The 23780-nt window shown below is 45.2% G+C and overlaps 1 protein-coding gene across 1 annotated transcript in view; it reads right to left on the reverse strand.

Moving 5' to 3' along the window:
* Window positions 1-22224, reverse strand: part of FKBP9 (FKBP prolyl isomerase 9) — a 187303-nt gene extending 165079 nt beyond the window's left edge. The window contains exon 1 of the mRNA XM_078688242.1: window positions 21596-22224. Within this exon, the coding sequence (XP_078544368.1) occupies window positions 21596-21822 (227 nt within the window). The 5' untranslated portion in view covers window positions 21823-22224. The remainder of the gene's footprint in view (window positions 1-21595) is intronic.
* Between the last annotated feature and the right edge of the window lie 1556 nt (window positions 22225-23780).

Below are 23780 nucleotides of genomic sequence, written 5' to 3' on the forward strand. Positions count from 1 at the left end.
ATTGGAGTGGGGTAGACTGGGTGGAGTAGAGTGAGATAGACTAGAGTGGAGTAGATTGGGTAAATTGTAGCGGAGTGGGGTACATTGGAGTATATTCGAGGGGAGTGGGATAGAGTGGAGTGGGGTAAGTGATGTGGAGTAGAGTGGAATAGAGAGGAGTGGAATGGGGTCACAGACTGAGTGGCGTAGGTTGGGATGTATGACGTTACAATGCATACTTTTACTACGCCTACCTTTACATCGCAGTTTTTACAACGCATGCTGTTACAACGCATAGCGCTAAAGGGTGCTGGATATTGAATAGTTTAATTTACTATTCCAACTCCAGTCCCCGTGGATAGTAGGGAAAGTGTTGGATAGTAAATTAAATCTATTCCCTATCCTAGTGCGCCCCCCAGCGCAATGCGTTGTAATGACATGCGTTGTAAAAGTTGCATCGTAATGGTAGTGCGTTGTAAAAGTTGCGTTGTAAAGGATGTTCCCCCGTAGGTTGGAGTGGCATGGATTCGAGTGGTGTGCGCGGAGTGTCTCAGAGTGGAGTGGCATGTTGTAGAGTAGAGTGTCATAAAATGGAATGGCATGGCATAGAGTGGAAGGGTATTGAGCAGGCTTCTCCAATGGGTAGCTCGTGGCTACTGGTAGATCCCCTGATACCTGTAAGTAGCTCTCCTGTGTGCAGTAAACTTAATGAATTAGAAGCTTTTGATTGGCTGAGTGAATGCTCATATAACAAAATTAAAATGTGCGTATTCAAGACAAAGATATGTCTATTTCCAGAACTCATACCTGATGACTGGGGACAAATGGCTGAAATTCCAAAATATATTTGAAGCTGATATTTGAGTGATAAATCAGGTTGAGTTGGGTAGACATATTTCTAACATCATTACCTTTGTGCCAGTGGCATTGCAGCTATGAAATAGAAAGCAATCTCAGCTAGCTTCTAAGAAACATTGGTGGAAGACATCTCTTTCTCAATCAGTTCCAAAAGTAAAATGATTACACAATTCTTCTTTCTCTTCAGTCCTTCCTTAGTTGAGATCTTGTAGTTTGTGCACTTCATGTGCATTTTTTAATACCTGTTAGTTAGTACAGCCTTCTCATTGAGGGAGTTAGGATGCGTCTGCATGCCTATGTCTGTCTACAGTAGCCGAGTCACACAACGCTCTGCCATTGGAGCCAATTTGCAAAATCTTTATCACTGGAAAGGAGGTAATGCATCAGCTGTGATATTAAGTGGAATGTGTGCTATTATTTGGTCACTTCCTTGTCGCACTTTGAGTGCACACCTGACAAACCTACCTGCCCCTAACAAAAAACAAGCTGGCTATCTGCCCTACTAAACTTAGATGTTTTATTTACCCTGCCGTTACTGTTCATATATTGTTCACTCTTCGTTACAGTCCCTACGGTAAGACAATTAAGTACTGATTTCTACAGGTAGGCCAGTAATGATTTATAGCTTCATCTTATGTTGGCCCACGGACAGTAACTGTTAGCACAATAGTACCCTCTTATATTTTATACAGCTGTTTATAGCCATTATTTGATTTTCTGATAAATTAAACCGCACATTCTAATGCCAGGAGTTGACCCATCCTCGTTTCTCCGGTTGGCCGAGATTGACTTTGCTTGTATTATTGCTTCACACTGTATATCCTTTCTAAAAAACGAATAAAGAACTGATGTAAAAACACGGCTTTTCATCAATTTTGTGCACCTGTTCCAATACACGTTCATACATTTTTTTAAACTTCTTTTTATTTTAACTTTCAGACAGAGCAATTCGCAGTCATCATTTTTAAACAGCCAAGTGCATGTAAATCCATTGTCGTTTGAAAGTTACCAGGTACAACTACGTTCATACATTTTTGATTGTCACCACACCCGAGTGTCCTTCAGTGCAGTCAATGTGCCCCCACAGGATCTTATCTTTTATGTGTTTCCTGATTTATAACGAAAAGGAAGGTGTTATTTGGATACTCCTACTTGGCAGGTTGCCTCCAATTATTTTTGTGGGGCAGAACTGTGGCTGTCCCTCCTGCTCTTTGAATTTCGAAGAAGCCACTTTCTGTTTCACCTTTTCCAATCGGCAATGTGGAGGTAGCACCGCCGCTTTCTCTTCCTTTCGCACTTATGCCACTCTCCTAGTGGAAGGCTCGCAGTCACCCTTGCCTCTGTTCAGTGATACACCATCCAACGCTCTTTGGCTTGGTGTATTTTCAAATCTCACTGCCTTCAACCTGTTGCCCCTGTTCCATGGACCTTCTTATATTGTGCCTGAAGCCGCCCCATTTCCCAGCAATCTTTTCCATTACATCTATGGGCTAAATGTTATTATCCCACCAAAGGTCTAGCAAGAGATACATATGCTTCTATGCATCTCCCCATGTGGCTACCTGTTCCCACTGCACTCGAGTGGAGGGCTAGGCCGTTCATCTCCAGTCAAGTTGCCCTTTTGAAGACATTAATGTGCTGAGATGTGTATAAAATGTGGCCGTGCAATGCACTGTCAACGAGTTTAGCACAACAAGTAAATACTAATCCTAAATAGATTACATGTCTAGTGATAAAAATGTATAGATCTGAGGCTATGTATGCTTAGCTAAAGCTGAGGTACTAAAAGAGTGGAAAAGCAGGCTAAATAATTTTGCGCATGCTCATCTATTGTAAGTGTTCTAGAATCAAAGGACTACAATTTTACAAACACAGCATACATTTTCCATATTCTAGGTCTGTGAAGATCTGACCCAAGCCAGACTGGCATGACCTGGCTGAAGTAATAGAGTGATTGACTGAGGTGTCTTCAACCATATGCCAACTAGCAATAGTGTGTTTTTATCTTAATCACATTGAACTGAGGTCAAATCTGAGGCATTTAAACTCCTCCTTGTATCTGCTTTCTTTGCAATATAGGAAATGGGCAGCTCTCTCACTGGACGTTTCCAAACTGATATTGAAGGTTTCTCCAGGTGACACTCTCTTCTTGAGGGAAACATATGGAAGAAGTCTATAGGGAGGCATGCAAAGTGAACAGTACCAGAACATATGGTGCCCTAACTACTAAATTAAAGCATATCTTTTGGCAACCCTAAGTTAAAGGCAGAAAGCTCTGGCAAAACGAGACAATCTTGGAGTTAATTTGAAGTTAAAGGAATCCGCTACCCCACGCTAGATGGAGTTTTACAGTCCAATTCACAAAAGTCATACTTTAGTTGCAGAATGTGTTTTGGCGATTCTAAAAGATTTCTATGTGCAGCATGGTTGGCAAACATTTTAATGTTCACCTCGTTCAAAATGAGGACATGTCAAGTCGTGCATAGCAATGTAACTGGATCTTGAAGGGCAACTTCCGTGTAGTTGCATGCCCAATTTATGCTGGAAGTATGTAAGCTTGTTTAGGATGCTATTGATTTATCCAGGAAGAACGTTTCTTTGAGAAAACAATATTACACAAAAGTTACCTTGTAGAATACATCCTTGTCCTGCTCGCGCTATGAGAGATTCATTTTCAGGTCTTATTTGACTGCACGGCTTTCAGACAGACCTACTTTTTGTGATCAAGGCTTTAAAATGAGTCGGCTTTGGCTCCCTAGAGGAGTATTTCTCTTCCATTCCAATCTCATGGGGCATCATTCCGCCTCCTGTGGAGCAGTTGCACTTCAGTGCATGAAGGACTATTTCACATCTCAAAAGTACACTAAATCATCACACCTGACATGTTTTACATCAAAGAAGCGCCGAATACAGAAATCAATTTTTTATGTTTTGCTTTTCCACTGTAAAAAGCTTTTTTAATGTTTTAGGGATGACTGAACATGCAAGCAAGACCTACTGGTTTTGCCATTGCTTGGCTTAACTAGCGCCTAAATTGGAGAGTGGCAGTTTAGGAGCAAGTGCAATTACAGAAATCAGTTGTTCAACCATTGTCAATCAGAAAGCTTTTATGTTGAACATGCTCCTTCGTGGATTTCAATGTAATTTGCTTTGTCTGTTTTTGGTCACTCATTCGGCATTCCAGGTTTCCTTATGCATGTTGGGTCATTAGCTATTCCACCTATTCTTCTGCACATTTACAGCCAACCACAATCTGCGTCTACGCAATTGGCGTACGCTTATATCTACCGAGAATTATGGACATACTGTGCACACGCAGCATTCAGCTTTTAGAGAATAGGGAAGCAGACAGAGGAAGCTTCTGGTGCATCAGGAATTTGACACCTCCTACCAACAAGACTGCGGTACAAGTGGGAAGAACGTATGGAACAAAGATGTAAAGTGTCATCCTTTCGAGATCACAACGAACTAAAAGCCAAAGAACTTGCCTGACATGATTAGGAATCGTTGTCATATGTTGAGCTGTGGTACAAGAATGCTGAGGGCCTAACAAGATGAAAAACAATGTTTCATATTAACAAACGGGCTAGGAATACGGAGAGGAGGGGTAAGTAGTGTGATATTCTATTACAGGGTTAGATTTAAAGGAGCAAGCAGTTGTTTTTCTCTTTTTAATGAAACTAAAATACATACACTATGGAATATTAAACCTATATGGCAAATGTCATAAAGATCTGATTTGTTTCTAATTATTAGTATGTTTCCCAATTTAAAAATGCTACTTAAAAATGGCAATAGTTTTGCCTTCTGGTACGCAATAATTTTTCTGTTTATTGATGACATAAAGGTCGTTATGTAATGGTTGTGAATTCCGGAGCGGTACTGTCAATGAAAAGAGCTGAAATTACTAGTTTGTTTAACGCTACGAAAGGATAGGGATAACTGCAAAGTAATGTCCTTACAACACTGATGCAACATGTACAAAAACGAAATACCACTGTGTCTTCAGAGAAACTACATGTCAAAATCTACATTTTCAAGACAAATATGAACACACCAAAGCAAGAACTGTACTTTGAATCTCTCTTAACACTTGAACAGTGATTTACGACTAACAATAATGTAAGGTGCAAAAACTTTCATTCACAGAGCAGAGGTTTGGAGGAGAACTTTGTATCCACGAACGCATTTGTGAGATTTTAGAATGCCAGCATCCAAATACTCAAGCAGGCTAGCCACAAGCAACAAACCTGGTGATATTATAACATACATGTTAAGGACCTCGCCTCTTTTCAGGAAGAACCGGAAATGTGCAGCTTGAAAAGCCTACTAGCCCGAACAGTAAACAAGCATTTACAATGCAACGGTCTAGCCTTTGCCAAAGTTAGAGCTATTGGCATTGTAAATGACAAAATTGTCATTTGTGTGTTGGTTTTGAAAACAGATAAATAAATGGCATTGTCATTTACAATGCCAATAGCTTAGTCTCTCGCAAATGCCACACACAACCACACAGACCCACAGCCACACACACACAGAGCCCCCCCACACCCACCCACAAACAGAGCCCCCCCCGCACACACACAGAGCCCCACACACACAGAGACACACACAGAGACACACACACACAGCCACACACACACACACACACACACACACAGAGCCAAACACACACACAGAGCCACACACACACAGAGCCCCTCCACACACACAGAGCCGTTGCATTGAAAATGCTTGTTGTTAAAATAATTGGTTTGAGCCAGTCCTTCCGTGTGAAGAGCGGGACAGGTGCATGTGATGTGCGTGAACTGCTTTATTCTGACACGTTCTGCTGGTGGAGATCTTTAAGACAACCATATGCTATTCTGTGCATGCATTGGCCTTAAGAAAGCACTAATGACCCAACGATGGCTGTTTACAAACCCAAACGTACACATACAGACTCCTACTCAAAGACTTACACACTTAACCACGGGCAAACACAAGCATAGACATGTACGCAGGCACAAATACACACAGACTCACAGGCACACAGACTCATAGATCCAGACACACCATCCAACACACTGATCCACACGGCACACACATACAATCACACACGCACATACACACAGACTCACAGATCCAGGCACACAGACGCAGACACACTCACAGATCCAGACACGCCATCAAACAAACACACATAGACCCACAGATGCGCACACACCAATACAGATCCAGACACACAATCAGACAGGCCCACGCACACACATGTGCAGACACAAACACGCGCACACATGTAATCACGCACACACTAAGATGCAGAGAAGAGAGCCAGGATGAAGTGTGCAGATTGGAGGGGGATAGGCACAACCCATTCCCGCCCTCACCCAGTCCCTATATATCATTCAAACATGGACGACTCTCTAGTCTGAGACCCCGGGTGATCCCATAAAAGGAGCAGCAGGAGCATAGACGCGTACACAGCCACAAAGACACACAGACTCATAGATTCAGACACACCATCCAACACACTGATCCACATGGCATGCACATACAATCACACAGGCACATACTCACAGATCCAGACACACAGACGCAGACACACTCACAGATCCAGACACACACCATCAAATAAATGCACATAGATCCACACATGCGTACACACAAATACAGATCCAGACACACAATCAGACAGGCCCACGGACGCACGCACACACGTGCATACACGAACGCTCGCACACATGTAATCACGCACACACTAAGATGCAGAGAAGAGAGCCAGGATGAAGTGTGCAGATTGGAGGGGGATAGGCACAACCCCTTACCATCCTCAACCAGTCCCTATCAGCCGACGCCAAAACTCAAAGCTGGTTCCCCAGCTCCAAAGTGGGCAGGTCTGACCGTCACTCCACATAAAGTTGAAGCATGGGTTCAAGAGGGGTGAGTTGACGGGTACCCCCTCCCTCCGTAATGGCAGCCGCAGAGCCCGCCTGCAGTGCGACTCCCCGATGCCTTGATAAGAGGTGCACGCCTGTGTGTTTCCCTTGAGAATGGAACATTTAAGGGAAATAACACTGCCAACAAACATGGAAGGCGTTCCACCAAGCATTAATGGCTTTGGGAGAGGGGGTAGGGGGTTGCACTTTTAGCAAAACTGCACGGATTCTTCCAGTCTACAGCCCCTTGCAAGGACTACCCGTTCCTGGAGACAGCCCTCCATTATGTGGAAAAAGAGTGCATTTAGGGTAAGAAACTATGAGCAGGTCGTCTTCCCTGAGCTGGAAAGCGTCTAGCGCCTGGAAGGTATCCGGGCTGCACAGCATACTGGGGTACAACACTCCCTTGTAGGGGAACAGCAGCTCTTCCGGGGCCTTCTCCTTCGCTGCAGCAGCGAGTTTTTCGTTCATTTCCACCAATCTCTTCAAGTTTAACATCTTGGTGCAGACAGTGCGAGGCGCTATGCGTAGGAGGGGAGGGCGGCGAAGCGCTGTGCGGAGGAGGGGAGGGCTGCGAGGCGCTGTGCCAAGGTGGGCTTCGAGGCGCTGTGCCAAGAAGGGCTGCGAGGCGCTGTGCCGAGGAGGGCTTCGAGACGCTGTGCTGAGGAGGGCTTCTCGGCGCTGTGCCAAGAAGGGCTGTGAGGGGCTGTGCCAAGGAGTACTTCGAGGCGTTGTGCCAAGGAGGGCTTCGAGGCGTTGTGCCGAGGAGGGCTGCGAGGCGCTGTCCCGAGGAGGGTTGCAAGGCACTGTGCCAAGGAGTGCTACGAGGCGCTGTGTCAAGGAGGGCTGCGAGGCGCTGTGCGGAAGAGGGGAGGGCGGCGAGGCGCTGTGCACGAGAGATAAGCAGACACGGCTACTTGTGCGGACTCCACACCAGGCCTGCATGGGGGTGGGGAGGCAGCCCAATAGAGGTCTCAGCAGGCACTTGCCAGCAGCTGCTGCTTTTATCAAAGCCCCCGGGCAAAGCAAACGAGTCCTCGCTCCTGCCCAGTTAGATAGCTCCCTCAATGTGGCTATTCACACTCCCAAGCCACGGACCGGCGAGCCGAGCCGAGCCTCCCTGCTGTCCCCCTGTCCCGTTCCCTCGCGTGTACCCGCCCCTCTCCGCCGGCTCCTCAAATAAACGCGGCTTTCATATCAGCCAGGCTGTCACGTGACCCGCAGAGCCACTTCAGAAGGATGAGGCGGGGGGGGGCACGGGAGCTGCAGGGGCGGGAACTCATAACGTTTATCGCCTCGGCTCATATTCATAGCACACAGCGAGATTAGTCTTTGAGGTCAGACATTTTACTATGCCAAATAAAAGACGGGAAAGCCGAGCATTTGAAGAGGACAATATATTTCATAACCCCCAGGTACAGTCCGCAATAAATCTCTACTGATAGGCTGCTCTGGAAACCTGAACTCCAGCATCACGTTTCCTACAAGCAGTTCAAAAAACAAGCACGAGCCACGACGCCAAGACATTCTCTTTTAGCCCCGTCCTTTTCAGAAGGGCTCGGCATGACTTCCTGCTGACTTAAAAGGTTCCTTATCTTCTTTATGGGGCCATCTGGACCCATAAAGAAGATAAGAAACCTTTTACTTCAGCAGTAAGTCAAGGAAGCCAATCTGAAAAGGACGGGGCTTAAAGAGAAAGACGAACATCACTAGGACCTCTACTCCAATGGCTGGCCACCGTTTAGGAGGCCAGCCAATGGAGAAGAGGGGCGGGGCTTAACCTCGCTGGTGATATTTCGCCAGCGAGACTGCGCAAGCGCAGCCATCGCAGGCTGAGACCTAAAAAGAGCAGAGGAAGTGTGGCGGAAAGAGCTCAGCGCGACTGTCATCAGGTGCCTGACCAAAGAAATTAGGGCCATCAGGAAGCAGGAGCACAAGGCAGCAGGTAAGTCACTAACGCTCAATGTTTGAATGGCTACCGACATCAACAGTGCAACGGCCTTCATCATGCTTCATCCATTAGTGTTGAATATCAGATTCTGATCTTCTCAAGGACACTGGCATCGGACTGGCTCTCTCTCATGGAGTTCCCAGGCAGTCTCTCTATCCCCTATTGACAACACAGCCACACCTGCTGAACTGTAGAGTACCCCAAGGTTCCTCACTGTCACCCACGTTTGTCAGCATCTAAATTTAGCCTCTGGCTCTGTTCTCTGGTCCCCACCACCACACTTTCTACTTTCACTTTCTACCGACTCAACCTGCATATCAAATTTGAATCATCATGGTGGGTGGAAACTTTTAACTTTGAGTCATATCTTCTGCATTATCAAAGCGAGCGGAGAATATTATGCAGGCTTATTTTCAGTTGTGTGTGTGTCGTAACTTTGCCTGGACCTACCAGTGCTTTCTGGTGTCTGGGTTATTGAGTTTTGTTGCCTTTCCTTGTAACCCTAATACTCCTGTTTTTTCTGACTTAAATATTCACCATGGTTGAGCTGTTATATTTTATGTACTTATCACCTAACAAAATATTCTTGTTCCTGACAACACAGTTTGCTTGTTGTGGCACGGTAACTTAAGCACCAACAATGCATATCTTTCTCTATTCTGGCACCTACCTTCTGCAACTCTCTATCATCCTTTGAAAGCAGTTTTGATCTTGATGCATTTTACCAACTGACCCCCTCTCTCTCCACCTTTGTATAACCTCCTAATTTTTGCCATTTCTCCGACCTGCTTGATCTTAGATGGAAAGGAAGTCACAACCTATGTGAAAAGACGTCAGCCTGCCCATTGTTTGAATGAACTCAAAACTGAAAGAAAATAAATGGGATTTGCCATGCTGTCCAAGGTACGCAATGTACTACATAGCTACGTTTCAGAACAGACATATTTATTGTTAGAACATTGGAATGTGGAGCACTCCATTGAAAACAATGGAGTGCTCCGAGCTTCTACGGGCCGGTAAAGGCCCGCAAAGCAACATTCCAATGTTTTCACAAAGGCCTCTCGGAGCTCAAGGGGATTTAAATCTACTCGGACTTCGAGAGGCATTGGTTTAATTAGTTAGAACATTCTGCCCTCTAGTGGCAGAATGTTCTAATAGCCTTATAGCCCTTCGTAGCTGGGCTATACCAGGTATTAAAGTTCCGCTCCCATGTTAAAGGCCCACCTCGCCTTTGGCTCGGGCCTTTAACGCTGGAACGAGCCTTTAACAGCCGGTATAGTCCACGCTACGGCGGGCTATAAGGCTATATTAATGCTAACAATAAATGAAATGAGTATCATACAAATATCAATTTAAGAAATTATGTTCAAGTTTTACATTGCTGAAGTGGTTGATAAAAATGACACTATACAAATAACCTGAAATGTGTGGTTCTTAATTTACTTTTATAAGCAGTATACAATGTGTAAACTTATCCTCTCCTAAATTTTTAATTGGCGTGCTTGCAAAGATTTACAGGTGATGCCACACTTTAGTAGATCTTTTTAATTCCTATATTGTTTCCCAAGTAGGTTCTGTGCAACGACGAGAAATACTCTAGTGGGACGACTGAAGACTGCAGCGAAAAACGCCCTTTCAAATAGTCTACTTTCTTATTACTTAATCACCACGATCGAATATAGCAATGTCGCTAAGGGGGACTTACTGAAAAATGTCTTTGTACCATGTGACTGTTCGACCCAACCAAAGACACCAGGACCTTTTTGGGGGGAAAAAAAGTTTTCTTTCCTAGAACGAAACACATAACTTTAAAAGTCATGGTGAAGGCTTAAGAATGCTGCCAACCAAAGACTTTCCTTGCCACACCTTTTAGCTGTCCATTCTCTCAGAGAACCGGTATCTGAGTGGGTTGCGCTCAATGTTACATCTCTGGCATGTTAGTGCACTTGTCTTCTCACACAGTGGCAGGCAGCGGAAGGTGCTGTGGTCTTCTCCTGCAGCTTCGTAAAGAAATAAGGATGCGGGAGACCAAGCTTGGTTGCGATCTGAAGCACTTCATTACAAACTTTAACCGCATGCGCGCTAGCGGTTTTCCCGCTGCGCGCTGCGATTTTAAAAATCCCGCGTTACGTGACAAGGTCAGCTCGTCATCCGCGTGGCGCAGGTTACGCCCATGACGAGCTGACCTTGTCATGAGCGTAGAAGGGGTTAAACATCTTTCTCTTCCAGAGGATCAGATCGAAAACATTTTTTTTGAATTGCCTACGAGAGTCCGAGTTGAGCGGGTTTGTCTAATATTAGAACAAAACTGGTCCACAAAACTTCCAGCGCTAAGGCACCATTGCAGGTTTACTACATGAAAAAATATATATAAGATATTTATTTTATTAATGTGAGGAGGGCATATCTATTACATAGGTTAAAAAAAACATTGGCATTTATAATGCCAATAGCTCCAAATCCAATAAATGTGAGACCTATTGCAATTCCAATGCTTGTTGGTTCTGTTTGCAGTTTGGGCCTGCCTTAATGTCAGATGAAAATGTCAGTGCTGTGGTGTCTCTAGAAGATCATAAGCATAACTTGATATGACTTAGCAAGACGTTTGTATGTTGGGAGAGAGACACTGACTGCTTAAAAACAAAAGAAAATAACAAACCTAAAGTCAAAAGGGAACACTAACTCACAGCCATTAATAACAGTAATCACAAAGCGGTCCTCATGGGCTGCACCCATCATGCAGATTACATCTGAATCCCATTTTAGAAAGGCCTTAAAAACCTGGATCTTTATCGCCTCTGACACCCTATGCAAGTCTCTGATCTGATTCCCTGTCTGCCTCTATCGTTTGCAGTTAACTGGTTAGTTTACCTTTCCGGGTTCCGCAGAGCGTCAAGATGCTACTTGGAGTGAAAGTTGCGCTATATAAATGTCGCATTACATTACATTACATGCACCGGTAGGGATTCTTGGGAGCCAAGTAGAAGAGAGGCGTGGATTAAAACAGAAGTACTAATTCATGTGCAAAGGCAAGGGATTTTGGCTGATAGCATTACTTTACGTCAAATAGATGTATGCTGCTAGTCTGCTCTGTATAGTTTGTAGGGAAAGGAAAGACGGGTGGGTGCAGGTCGGGCTGGGACAGAAAGTAGGCCTGGGCACCAGAATAAGTGCCCCCCATTAGCAGAAACAGACAGCTTAAAAAAAGTGGCCCTCATTTGCAAATCGGAGCGGTTTAGAACTTGTAAAGACATGCTTAACAGCTGTTTTGCATGGTATGCATAAACAGGTGCATTTGTGCTTGCTACAGGCAATGTTTGTGGTGATAACATGAAAATCAACACAAAAAAAGTCTCACACGACAATAAAACAGGCCCACAAATAGCCAAAAAACTGCCCCACATACTGTACTTATAGACCAACCCATCAGGCACCTCTAGATTGCTCATACGGCCCGTCCGACTCTGGAGAAATCGGCATTAACCCCGGGGTTTTAAAATATAAATGTCAATGCACAGACCTTTCTACGAGATGAGGTTCTGCACTCGGAAATTATGACAGCGACAAAATGCAGTTCTGAAGAAAGTGAGATGAGAGGTGTTGGAGAAAGTTTATATCCTTCACCTCTCAAAATGTAAAGACACAAAAAAATGCACCATTTTGTGCACTAATAGTGTTTAAAGATGTTACTGTGATATCTTAAAACAGCAGACTATAATTAAGTGCGACCATACCAACCCCCTCGTGTGTGTGGCCTTGGAAGCACGAAAAAGATGTATTTATGAGGTCTTGCTTCTAGGGGGAATGTAACCTCAAGAATGTCTCGCTCTTCTGCAGGGCTTACGTTGTGAAACGCTTTCCACAGGCAGAAAAGGGGGAATCCAAAGACGTGGACAATTCCATAAATTGCAACGAAATTGGAGTAGCACGATTCATGCCTCTACTTGCTCTGAATTCGGACAAGAAGCCCCTTCAGGCGTCTGAACATCTTCATTGGAGATACTGAGCTTCTTAAAATAAAAGTAGGCTAGAATTGCTACTTTTGTTACATTTCTTCATGGAAGTAAACTGAGCATTTTGTTTGAAGGACTTCGAAACAACAATACATATAAATGATGTAGGAAGGTTGAAACAGTCACAAGAAGCATAGGTAAAAGGCTTCAGATACATAAAGCAGCACAGGCCATGAATACAAGACTGTAGCCTATGTGTTCATACTGCCCCCTGACTTTAGACAGATGAGGAGGCAAACATTCAAGTACTGTGAGAGAATGGGCTTTAAAGAATGAATTTAACATATGACTTTTATTAATGATTGTTTGCAACACGAGATTCAGCCATAAAGAAAACAAAGCACTTGCTCAATCCCAAACACTTGAGCAGCAAAGATAACCCTTTCCTGTACATGAAAGTGTGCTATACTCGCCCCCTACTTAAATAAGAAGCACATCCTCTGTTCGAGAAGAGCCAGGTCTGGCTATGTTCATGTCCACTCCCAAGAAAACGGAGGCTGAGGAGTACTCACGTGTGCCAAAGAGAGTCACTGAAGGCTTATTAAGCACCCTAAACAGATCTTAAATATGCAAAAGACCCTCAAATTGACTTACCTGCTTTGGGCGATCGATCAAACGGAATACTGTTTCAGCAAATATCTATATATCTGTGTTTTCTAGAGGCACTAGTCCATAAAGGTTGAGGAGTCTGCTAAAAATGCAAAACGAATTCTGTGTATTACAAACCTAACCATGTATGGTGAGTGGGGTGATTCCTGTTCATTTCCAGAATGGAATCATTGGGTGGATAATAGACCTTCTTTTTCAGAGGCAAACTGGACCATATTTTAACTCGGTCTCTAGTCCTTTTAACAGGCTTAATCAGGTGGCCTAGGTCCAACGGGATATGACTGAAGATCAGCTATTGGCGTATAAAGAACACACCCACTAGCAGTAAATCATCATGCAGATCTAAGTCACTAAATGGTGAGAACACCCTCTGGGGCATGGTTTGGCCTTTCACCTAGGGACTGCTTTAATATAAATTGGACTCTGGTGCTGTCTCCAGTCAGCAGTGGCATAACATAAGCCCCTGCAGCCTCCGCGGTGCAGGGGGGAGGGGGCAATCTCCAGCGGGCCCCTCAGCAAAAGTGGTAGGTCGGGGAGAGGGGGCATCCATGTGCTTTGCAGGGGGGGGGGGGCTCGAGTTTCGTTATGCCACTGCCAGACAGCTTGGGCACTCAAGGACAGTTTTGTAGGTGAACAGACTAGACTCAACCTGGCCTCCTCCCCAAGCCTGAGGTTTTTTAAAAGCCTAAAAGAGAGGTCTTGTTTGCTAGGCCTGCTAGGAGGGTAGATGGACTGCAACAATATTGATTACAGTTGTAATAAAACCAAGCTTTGGTTTGTGGAGAGCAGTGATTGTTAGATAGGGTCTTAGGTGTTTAACTACCAACGCATAGCTCAAAAGACAACGCACTATGTTGCTATGCAATGTTTGACCCACTTTTTCAAATACTGCTCGAACCCTTAAATACACCTGCAGAGTCAGATTCAGTTGCTATGCTTCTTTGGTTTAATACGAGGATGATATTAAAACATTTTACAGCTGCTTTTAATCTCTAGTACATTTCCAGAAGCAATGAGGTAGCGACAGGGGACTGGTGATCAAAGTGGAGACACCTTTGACTCCATGAAACTTTCGGAGTCGCACTTCTGAAGCTTTTCCTGCTCTTGTTAGGCTGGTGCAGTGAAATCTGTCTGCTAGATAGAGTGCTACGTTTTTGTAGAAGACACTGTGTACTAGGTACACGGCCCCACTTTTAAATAAGGTTACAACCAGTGGATGTATACCTTCGTTTGTTTGAACTCCACTAGCCTTTGTAAGATTGTTCACTAACAACTAATGTTCGGAAATGGAATCACTCTACTTTATTCACAAGGACAATATTTACTGCTGATATAGAACAAATTGCATGGTCTCCTGTTGCTTGTCTAACCTCAGAAATTTTCATTTCTGGGACACCTATGCCTAAATACATATTTATCTCTAGTTATATGGTGAATATATGATGAATTAATGAAATGATTTTGTAAAGCACGCAAATACCCTACGGTGTCTTAGCGCTATAAGCAGAACATTAGACCCCAGTCTGATATTGAAATGCCATAGATTATAACTGCGAAATTAATCAACATCTTCGTTAAATAGCCAAGTCTTCAGCTGCTTCCTAAAGTTCATCAGAGAAGGTTGACAAGGCAGCTTAAAAGGTAGTGAGTTCCAGCATTTCCCTACCCCTGTGAAAAAAGCCCTACTTCCTCATCTTACTTTATTTGATCTGGGAATGATGACACGTCGTAGACTTTATAAAGTGTTTGTATCCAAAGCACTTTTACCCCACATATTCAGCAAAAAGTTTAAAAAAAAATAGATGCAGCAGAAAAACTAAGTTAAACGAAAGCAAGGCTAAACAACCGTAGTGAAAGAATATACTCCAGTCGAGGCCAAAACCAAGAATTGAGTTTTCAGATGTGGTTTAGACACACAAAGTTGCAGAGTCTCACTGACTCTGGTAGGTCATTACAATGTTGTGGGTTCCACATAATAAGGGACCTGATATAAAAATAAGCGCAAGGAGGTGAAAACAAATCAATAGTCTCTTAATGGCGGAACTTTAATGTCTGGTAGGCTGATAATTATGATGTAGATGGTAGAGATAAAAAAGGGGGTGGTGATGGACGGAGCATCCGAATCAATCAAACACTCACACCCAGTCAAAAGATATGGGTTTAATCCATCACCGTTCTTTAGCCCACTCTGCCACCCCAGTTCAGGCATGGCTATATGCAAATCAGTCTGACCCTGTGCCTCATGGGAACAGTCCAGCTCGAACTGCCAAGCCATGTCTTCCCTGGACCGGAAACAAGTTTCCGAGGACCGGTTTCTGGCATTCCAGCCGTCTTCAGCCCGGCTTGCTTGAATCCAGTGGCAAAGTGAGCAAGAGACTCACGTCTGAGCATACCCTGCCACACTTATGGCGGCCAAAAGCGGTAAAAAAGGGGGTGGTGATGGACGGAGCATCCAAATCAATCAAACACTCACACCCAGTCAAAAGATCTGGATTTAATCCATCACCGTTCTTTAGCCCACTCTGCCACCCCAGTTCAGGCATGGCTATATGCAAATCAGTCTGACCCTGTGCGTCATGGGAACAGTCCAGCCCGAACTGCCAAGCCATGTCTTCCCTGGACCGGAAACAAGCTTCCGAGGACCGGTTTCTGGCATTCCAGCCGTCTTCAGCCCGGCTTGCTTGAATCCAGTGGCAAAGTGAGCAAGGGACTCACGTCTGAGCATACCCTGCCACACTTATGGCGGCCAAAAGCGGTAAAAAAGGGGGTGGTGATGGATGGAGCATCCAAATCAATTAAACACTCACACCCAGTCAAAAGATCTGGGTTTAATCCATCACCGTTCTTTAGCCCACTCTGCCCCCCAGTTCAGGCATGGCTATATGCAAATCAGTCTGACCCTGTGCCTCATGGGAACAGTCCAGCCCGAACTGCCAAGCCATGTCTTCCCTGGACCGGAAACAAGCTTCCGAGGACCGGTTTCTGGCATTCCAGCCGTCTTCAGCCCGGCTTGCTTGAATCCAGTGGCAAAGTGAGCAAGGGACTCACGTCTGAGCATACCCTGCCACACTTATGGCGGCCAAAAGCGGTAAAAAAGGGGGTGGTGATGGACGGAGCATCCGAATCAATCAAACACTCACACCCAGTCAATAGATCTGGGTTTAATCCATCACCGTTCTTTAGCCCACTCTGCCACCCCAGTTCAGGCATGGCTATATGCAAATCAGTCTGACCCTGTGCCTCATGGGAACAGTCCAGCCCGAACTGCCAAGCCATGCCTTCCCTGGACCGGAAACAAGCTTCCGAGGATCGGTTTCTGGCATTCCAGTCGTCTTCAGCCCGGCTTGCTTGAATCCAGTGGCAAAGTGAGCAAGGGACTCACGTCTGAGCATACCATGCCACACTTATGGCGGCCAAAAGCGGTAAAAAAGGGGGTGGTGATGGACGGAGCATCCGAATCAATCAAACACTCACACCCAGTCAAAAGATCTGGGTTTAATCCATCACCGTTCTTTAGCCCACTCTGCCACCCCAGTTCAGGCATGGCTATATGGCAGTTCGGGCTGGACTGTTCCCATGAGGCACAGGGTCAGACTGATTTGCATATAGCCATGTCTGAAATGGGGTGGCTGAGTGGGCTAAAGAATGGTGATGGATTAAACCCAGATCAGTTGACTGGAGGTGAGTGTTGGATTTGCTCAAATGCTCCGTCCATCATCCCCTTTTGTATCGCTTTGTTTGCCCTAAGTGTGGCAGGGTATGCTCAGACGTGAGTCCCTTGCTCAATTGGCCACTGGATTCAAGATAGCCTGGCTGATGAGGATTATGAATCCGAAACCGGTCCCAGGATGCTTGTTTCCGGTCCATGGGAGACATGGCTTGGCAGTTCGGGCTGGACTGTTCCCATGAGGCACAGGGTCAGACTGATTTGCATATAGCCATGTCTGAAATGGGGTGGCTGAGTGGGCTAAAGAATGGTGATGGATTAAACCCAGATCAGTTGACTGTGGGTGAGTGTTTGATTTGCTCAAACGCTCCCTCCATCATCCCCTTTTGTATCGCGTAGATGGTAGAGATAGGCCAAAGGATCCAGAACACATATGAGGACAGTACACAAATAATGATATTGTAAACTAAATGTAACAGGTCCAACCAAAACGAGATAGAATGGGTGAGGCCCAATAGGGTACGGGCAAAAGAATAAAGGATTGATTGCAATGTAAGGAGAGAATCCTACAATAAGGCCTACATAAAGTGAACAAAAATCATTTAAATGGGACATAACAAGACCATAAGTAAGAAGATTTAGGGCACAACAGAACATGGAAGAAAGGCCAGGATTGTCCACAGATTACTCAGAAAATCTCTGCAGCTAAAGCACAACCTACTGAGTTCCCTTACCTGCATAATTATTGCCCAAACATGCTTTGCAGTACAACAGCATATTAAAATTGGTGAACATCACATTTGGATTACTTTAATTAATATGATGGTCTTATGATGGTCGAATTATTAAAATGTCTCCAACACTACCTGGAAAAAGAAAATTATCCAAGCTCAAACCTCAGTCTTTTCTCCTAACATGCTGCTATTCCCCACCCTAATGTTTGTTTTCCGACAGTAGCCTTTTGGGGGAAATGATTCGAAAGAAATTACATAGAAGCAATACCAAATAAACTTTGCCACTTACATGCAGTGAATGATTATATGGTCTATGGTGCTAGCAATGCTTATCAGGAGGGTAATTGAAAGAAAGGAGGTGATATATGTGCATATCATCCATGGTTGGTGAGTTTAAATACCTCCACTGACCAACAGGAACCGTCTGACAACGTATCTTTCTGTGATGCAAGCAATGTGGTGAGATTATATGAGGCAACATGGGGAACAGCGTTTACAATGCAACTTTTACAACGAAGTGCCTTTACGACGCAACCATTACAACGCAACTTTTACAACGACTTGCGCTGGGGGCGCTCTAGGATAGGGAATAGTTTTAATTTACTATCCAACACCTTCCCTACTATCCACGGGGACTGGAGTTGGAATAGTAAATTAAACTATTCACTATCCAGCACCCCCCAACGCAAGTCGTTGTAACGACTTGCGTTGTAAAACTTGCGTCATAAAGGCATGCATTGTAATAGCATGCGTTGTAACGACATACATCCGGCAACATACAACTTAAAGCTGGAAGAAGAAAGGTGGAAAGCGATTTTGAATTAGAGGTTTTACCTGTTGAAGAGAAAATGTTTTAATGGTCTATTGGGCAGGCAGGTATTGGGTGCAAGGGAGGAAGACCAAAAGAAGTCTATCTTTGTGTTAGAGCAGAAAGACTTCAGATCTATCTGAGTGGAATTTACCCTGCCTCTTCCCCACAAAGATGTAGCTAGGGGGAGACATGAGATATATGGCATAGGATAGTCATCCCTAGCATAAGAGGGACACTTCTTGCCATATGATAGGCATTCCTGGTATGTGAAAGTGATAAATTAGCATGCATAATAAAACCAGTCTGTATCTGTCTTACTGCATATTTGGGGATCACGTCTATTTGCTAGAAAATAGATACTGCTATTTCTGGACAAACATGTTTCCTTCATTAAAACAATAGGCTTTTGTGTGGCGGTACTGAGTTCACATATACAAAAGGGTATTTGAGAGCAAACTTTTTATTTATTTTGAAATTGATAAACCTGTGTGTGTTGGGGAAACAATGATAGCATTTCAAAATATATATAAAGTTGATATTTGACTGCTAATTAATGCTGAGATTATGAGACTTAAACCAGAGGGTACATATTATTTCTGTTATTTCATGATGTCTCTGGAGGTCTTTCTTCATCTACATTGCTGCAGCTTTTTATGGCATTTCCACAACTGGTGTCTGAGGAATGAGTCTAAAATGCACAACACATGACAAAGTTCACCAGTCAGCATGTGCTCCATCCACAGTGGTATTTCAACAAGCACCCCAGAAGTCAATAATATGCCAGAGTGATATTTCAGCAGGAACATGTTAACAATCAAGGGCCACCAACTCGGTGTACAATTTCACGCATTTACAAGGCTCTTGAGGGGTACTGTCGTGTTGACATGACAGGGGTCTGGAGCAGATGGACTGATGCTCTATCATTGACTCTTGTTGAGGGTGCCTGGAAGAGAGCGTTTGCCTAGGTTAAGGAGGTGACTAGTAATGTGTGGTTCAAACTTACAAAGTTGTATTACTAGCACCAAGCATATCCAACCGTGTAGTGTTTGCATAGAATCAATAGAGCTTGTTCCGATGTTTGCCATAGGAGCGGGTCTGCTGAAGCATCCTTTCTCCATTCCTCCACATGACGTGGGACTGTAACAAATTACAGGGGTTCCGGGAAGAATTCCTGAGGATTATCCGGGAGGTTATGCGGGTGCCTGTGGAGGCCTCCTCGATCAGAGCCGACTTGGGGTGCTTCCGACACCTAAGTATGGGGCCAAGATGAACCATTAGTTCACGCTCTTGGGACTGGTGCTGGCTAAGTGACGGGTGGCCATCAATTGGATGCAACCCGCCACACTGACAATTAATAAGTGGATGGCGGAGATGCATGAGTGGGGTGTGGCGGAAGAGAGGCGGCTGCGAGCAGTGTGCACTGACGATCATACTGAACGGGATTTGGAACTATGGTAAGGCATGTTAGATGGTTTGTTGGAGGTGGATATGCCTGCCTATGCCCCCCTCGCTGCCTCTCAGGATCCGGAGCCAGAGTCATCCCCTGTGGAGGGTTAGAACGATGATTTGGAAATTGGATATGGATGGGTACTTTTAGCAGTGTGTGTCTAAGTGTGGCAGTGACAGCATGTTGGAGGCTGGTGTGGCCATTACCTTCCCCTACTTTGCTTTCGGCCACTGTTTCATTTATTCCCCTTGCCACCTCTTGTATTTTGTTCTTCTCCATCCCTTCCCCTTTAGGGGGAGTGGATGGTAGTAGGGTCTTTAGTCTTGGTGAAGAACTGCACCAGTCCCTTGCTGCTGCTGCTGTTGATTTATGTATCGTGTTTGTATGCTTCAGTTGTTTTATTTTACAATGTTTCTTTTATATATTTGATAAATCGTTGTTGTCGCATTGATTATCACATGGGACCGGATACGGCTGTTTTCTTACACATTATTTCTACTGTGCTACTCTTTTCTTTAACATTATTTGCACTGTGCTATTGTGCCTTAAATGTGTGAAAATCACCATAAACAAATGTTTATAAATAAACAATCAAGGGCCACCACTTGCCCCATTCTCTGCGGATTCGATCCGTTGAGAATTTTAGGGCAGTCCCAGTTTGAGTTTCCAAACTAGTACGCCTTTCATTCATTCATCGACACTGCTGGTCGGCTCCAGCGCCAGCAGGCAATCTGCATCTCCACACTGTAGCGTAAGGTCTGGCCAACACCCTCAGAGATACCAAAACAATAACTATGCAAAATGAAAGCGTGAGTTGTACTCCTGCGAGCACCAAAAATGATAAAACGAGCCCATTTTAATAGGGGTAAATTGATGGGAGAGATTGCGAAAGAGGTCCTAGGAGTCTGGCTGTGGGTGGGGTGCGTAAAAGTGAGTTTTTATTAGGTGTCCATGGAGCGGACGGTCTGCCTGGCCAGATGTGTTTCAAGATTTTAATGAATTCCAGAGCAACTGGTTTGTTCTTAAATGTCAGAACGAGTGTTTTCAACGTTCTATTTAGTTTGCTGCGCAGCTTGTAATCAATGAATAATTATCTGAGGACTCAATACAGTAAAGAAGCGCAGGAGTATGAGGTGAAGAGAATGGGACAGAGAAATTAGGGGGGAGCTCGTACAGTAAAGAAACGCGGGAGTATGAGGTGAAGAGCAGAGATATTAGGGGGGAGCTCGTAATTTCGAAGCAAAAGTATCATAGAGGAGGTCCTGTTGGTTTTAACAGCTTCTACCTATAGTTGGGATGATTCTGTTGGAACGATTTATAAATCTAATCTGAGACGGAGTCCGGTTTACCCTTTGCACTGTGACGCAGTTCAGAAAGTCAGATTGTAAATACTTATTCATTCCAGGGCTGTATACTGGATTAACGGAATCACTTCCAGGGAGATTCGAGGCACTTTTCAGCATCATGGAACCTGTTAGACTAGGGAGGCTCCAAGGAGACCTGGGCTGATGGAAAGCATGTGAAATAGCCACATGTGAGATTACTTTTGTGACATCCAGGCACCTGGAGACCAGTCATTTTCCGAGCCCGTCCGCCTCCCCTCCTCACCTGGAGTCGAACTTGCTGCCGTCCGGGAAGGTGCCGTGGTAGTGGTAGCGCACAAAGTCGCCGACTGCGACCTCGCGGGGGCAGAGGTCGGGCACGGAGCGGCGCTCCACATGCACGTCGTCCAGCGGCACCGGCGGCGCGTCGTTGCAGGCCACCAGGCTCATCAGCAGGCAGGCCGTCTGCAACCAGGCCAGGGCCTGCCACCAGCGCCGGCTGCTGCAGGACATGGCCTGGCGCAGAGGCACGGGGACTGGGGGCTGAGAGGGAAGCAAGCCGGAGGGGGAAGGGCAGTGCTGGGGAGAGTCAGAAGGAGAGCAGCTCCTGAGCTGAGAAAAGGATCAGCGGCGTAGTGGTGGGAAAGAAGGGCGCAGAGAATCGTGAGAAAAGAAAGTAACTGAAGAGAAAAGAGGCCCGGGGAAGTAGAGCTAGGCAGGGAAGAGAAATAGAATGAGAGACAAGCACAGCCGTCAAAGCGGGATGCTGCCAGCGGCTAAGCGGCGGCTATTTCAACATGAAGAAAGAGGTGACAGGGAAGCAGAGCAGAATGCCCGTACGAGAGGGCTTCTTTCCCTCGTGGCAAGGAAGAGCTATGCCGGTGCGCGCTCGCTCTGTCTTTCAAGCAGTTTTGCAAACGTGGAAAACGAAAAAAAAGATGTCATCCCGATCCGCCCACCGCTAAAAAGCCGTAGCCTGCGGCAGTGAGAGGAGGAATTTCCCTCCCCCTGCTCATGTTACAGCTGGGACTGGGGAATGTTTAACACGCGCATCTCTTCTAAGCCTGTAAAACGGTAGAGCCTGGGGTCTAAGTTGTTCAAAAGCAAGCCAGAGGTTAATTTTTAGAAAAGCACCATGTCGTGTTAGCTAGCAAAATGTAGTCTAGCAAAATGTAGTCCTATCTTTGTGCCATTTTTTAAAGTACACCAAAGAAAAGAGACGGAAAGTAGCTCCGAAAGACTGTCTGGAAAGTGCCCAGAATCCCCTTACGTGGCTGCAGTGTTGGCAAACTGCATCCTCTGTGCCCCGCCCAGCCCCACCCCACCTCCCCACTCCTCTCATCGTGTGCAGTTCATCAGAGAAATTGTTTGTAGAGGGGCAGATGTAGCATCAATGTATCGCTACTCCACGACACTGCGACGAGAAGTATACACACGAAGACATTAGACAATGAAACAGCCCCACAGCTGCTGTCCACGTGTTTAAATCTCAGAGCCTCCACTTGGAGTTAAACAACGTTTTGTGAACATGTGACTTCGTTATTCATTTCATACCTAGGACGGAGAATACATATTGCAACTCCCTCTCTGTATTCTTTCTGTAGTATTTTTCTCCGTACCGTAGCGCTGTGTGGACCATAGTGTAACTCCCAGCCCCTCCCCCGCATCATTATGACAGGAGGTTTAGATTTGACAGAGACACAGATTATGGCGAACCTTCTTTACCGTAAACTCTGCCAGCAATAATTAGTTAAAAAAAATCCTTAAAAAACAAAGCACATTGTTAGCGTGCAAACCCATACATTGAATATGTAATGTAAATACGGTGCTCATGTTAAGCGCTCCAGTACCTTCGGGTCGAGTTCGCGCTATATAAATATGACACAAAAAAAATCTCTTTTCTGCGCACTGGCATCGGATCGCGGTGTAGTTCCTACAGGACTTTGGTGCTCCCCGTTGGACCCGTCTCTCTTAATAAGCAAACCAAAGAATGTACAGAAGGCACATCAGCCAATATGGGACCAAAACAGGACACGTCATCAGAGTAAGGTTGCTTTATTAGGACAGGCAAGAGGCTGACCTTTAACATTACATCAAATTGAATAATCACCACCTCACTAATACATTGAATAAACTATCTCCCACCAACCTTAAACCTCCCCCCAACATGAAATAATCCCCCAGCCGAAAAACTCATCTTTCCGCAACACCCCTTTCTTCTCCTCATCATCCTTCAACACAAGCCCCAGCTGCCCCCATCTGCTCCCTGCTCCAAGGAGGGCCCCCAGCAAGGTCCCAAACCTCAGCCTCAGAGGTCCCAGTAGTACCTCTGAGGCTGAGGCCCACCTGCGACCTTCTAAAAGAGACCACACCTGTTTGTTTGGAAGAGTAACGGCTGTAGTTGATTGGCTGCTTTCACTTACAAGCGATCCATTCAATTTCATTTCCTTTGCATTTAAATAGAAGATAGG

Source organism: Lissotriton helveticus, chromosome 4_1 (assembly GCF_964261635.1).
Source record: "Lissotriton helveticus chromosome 4_1, aLisHel1.1, whole genome shotgun sequence".
Taxonomy (NCBI): domain Eukaryota; kingdom Metazoa; phylum Chordata; class Amphibia; order Caudata; family Salamandridae; genus Lissotriton; species Lissotriton helveticus.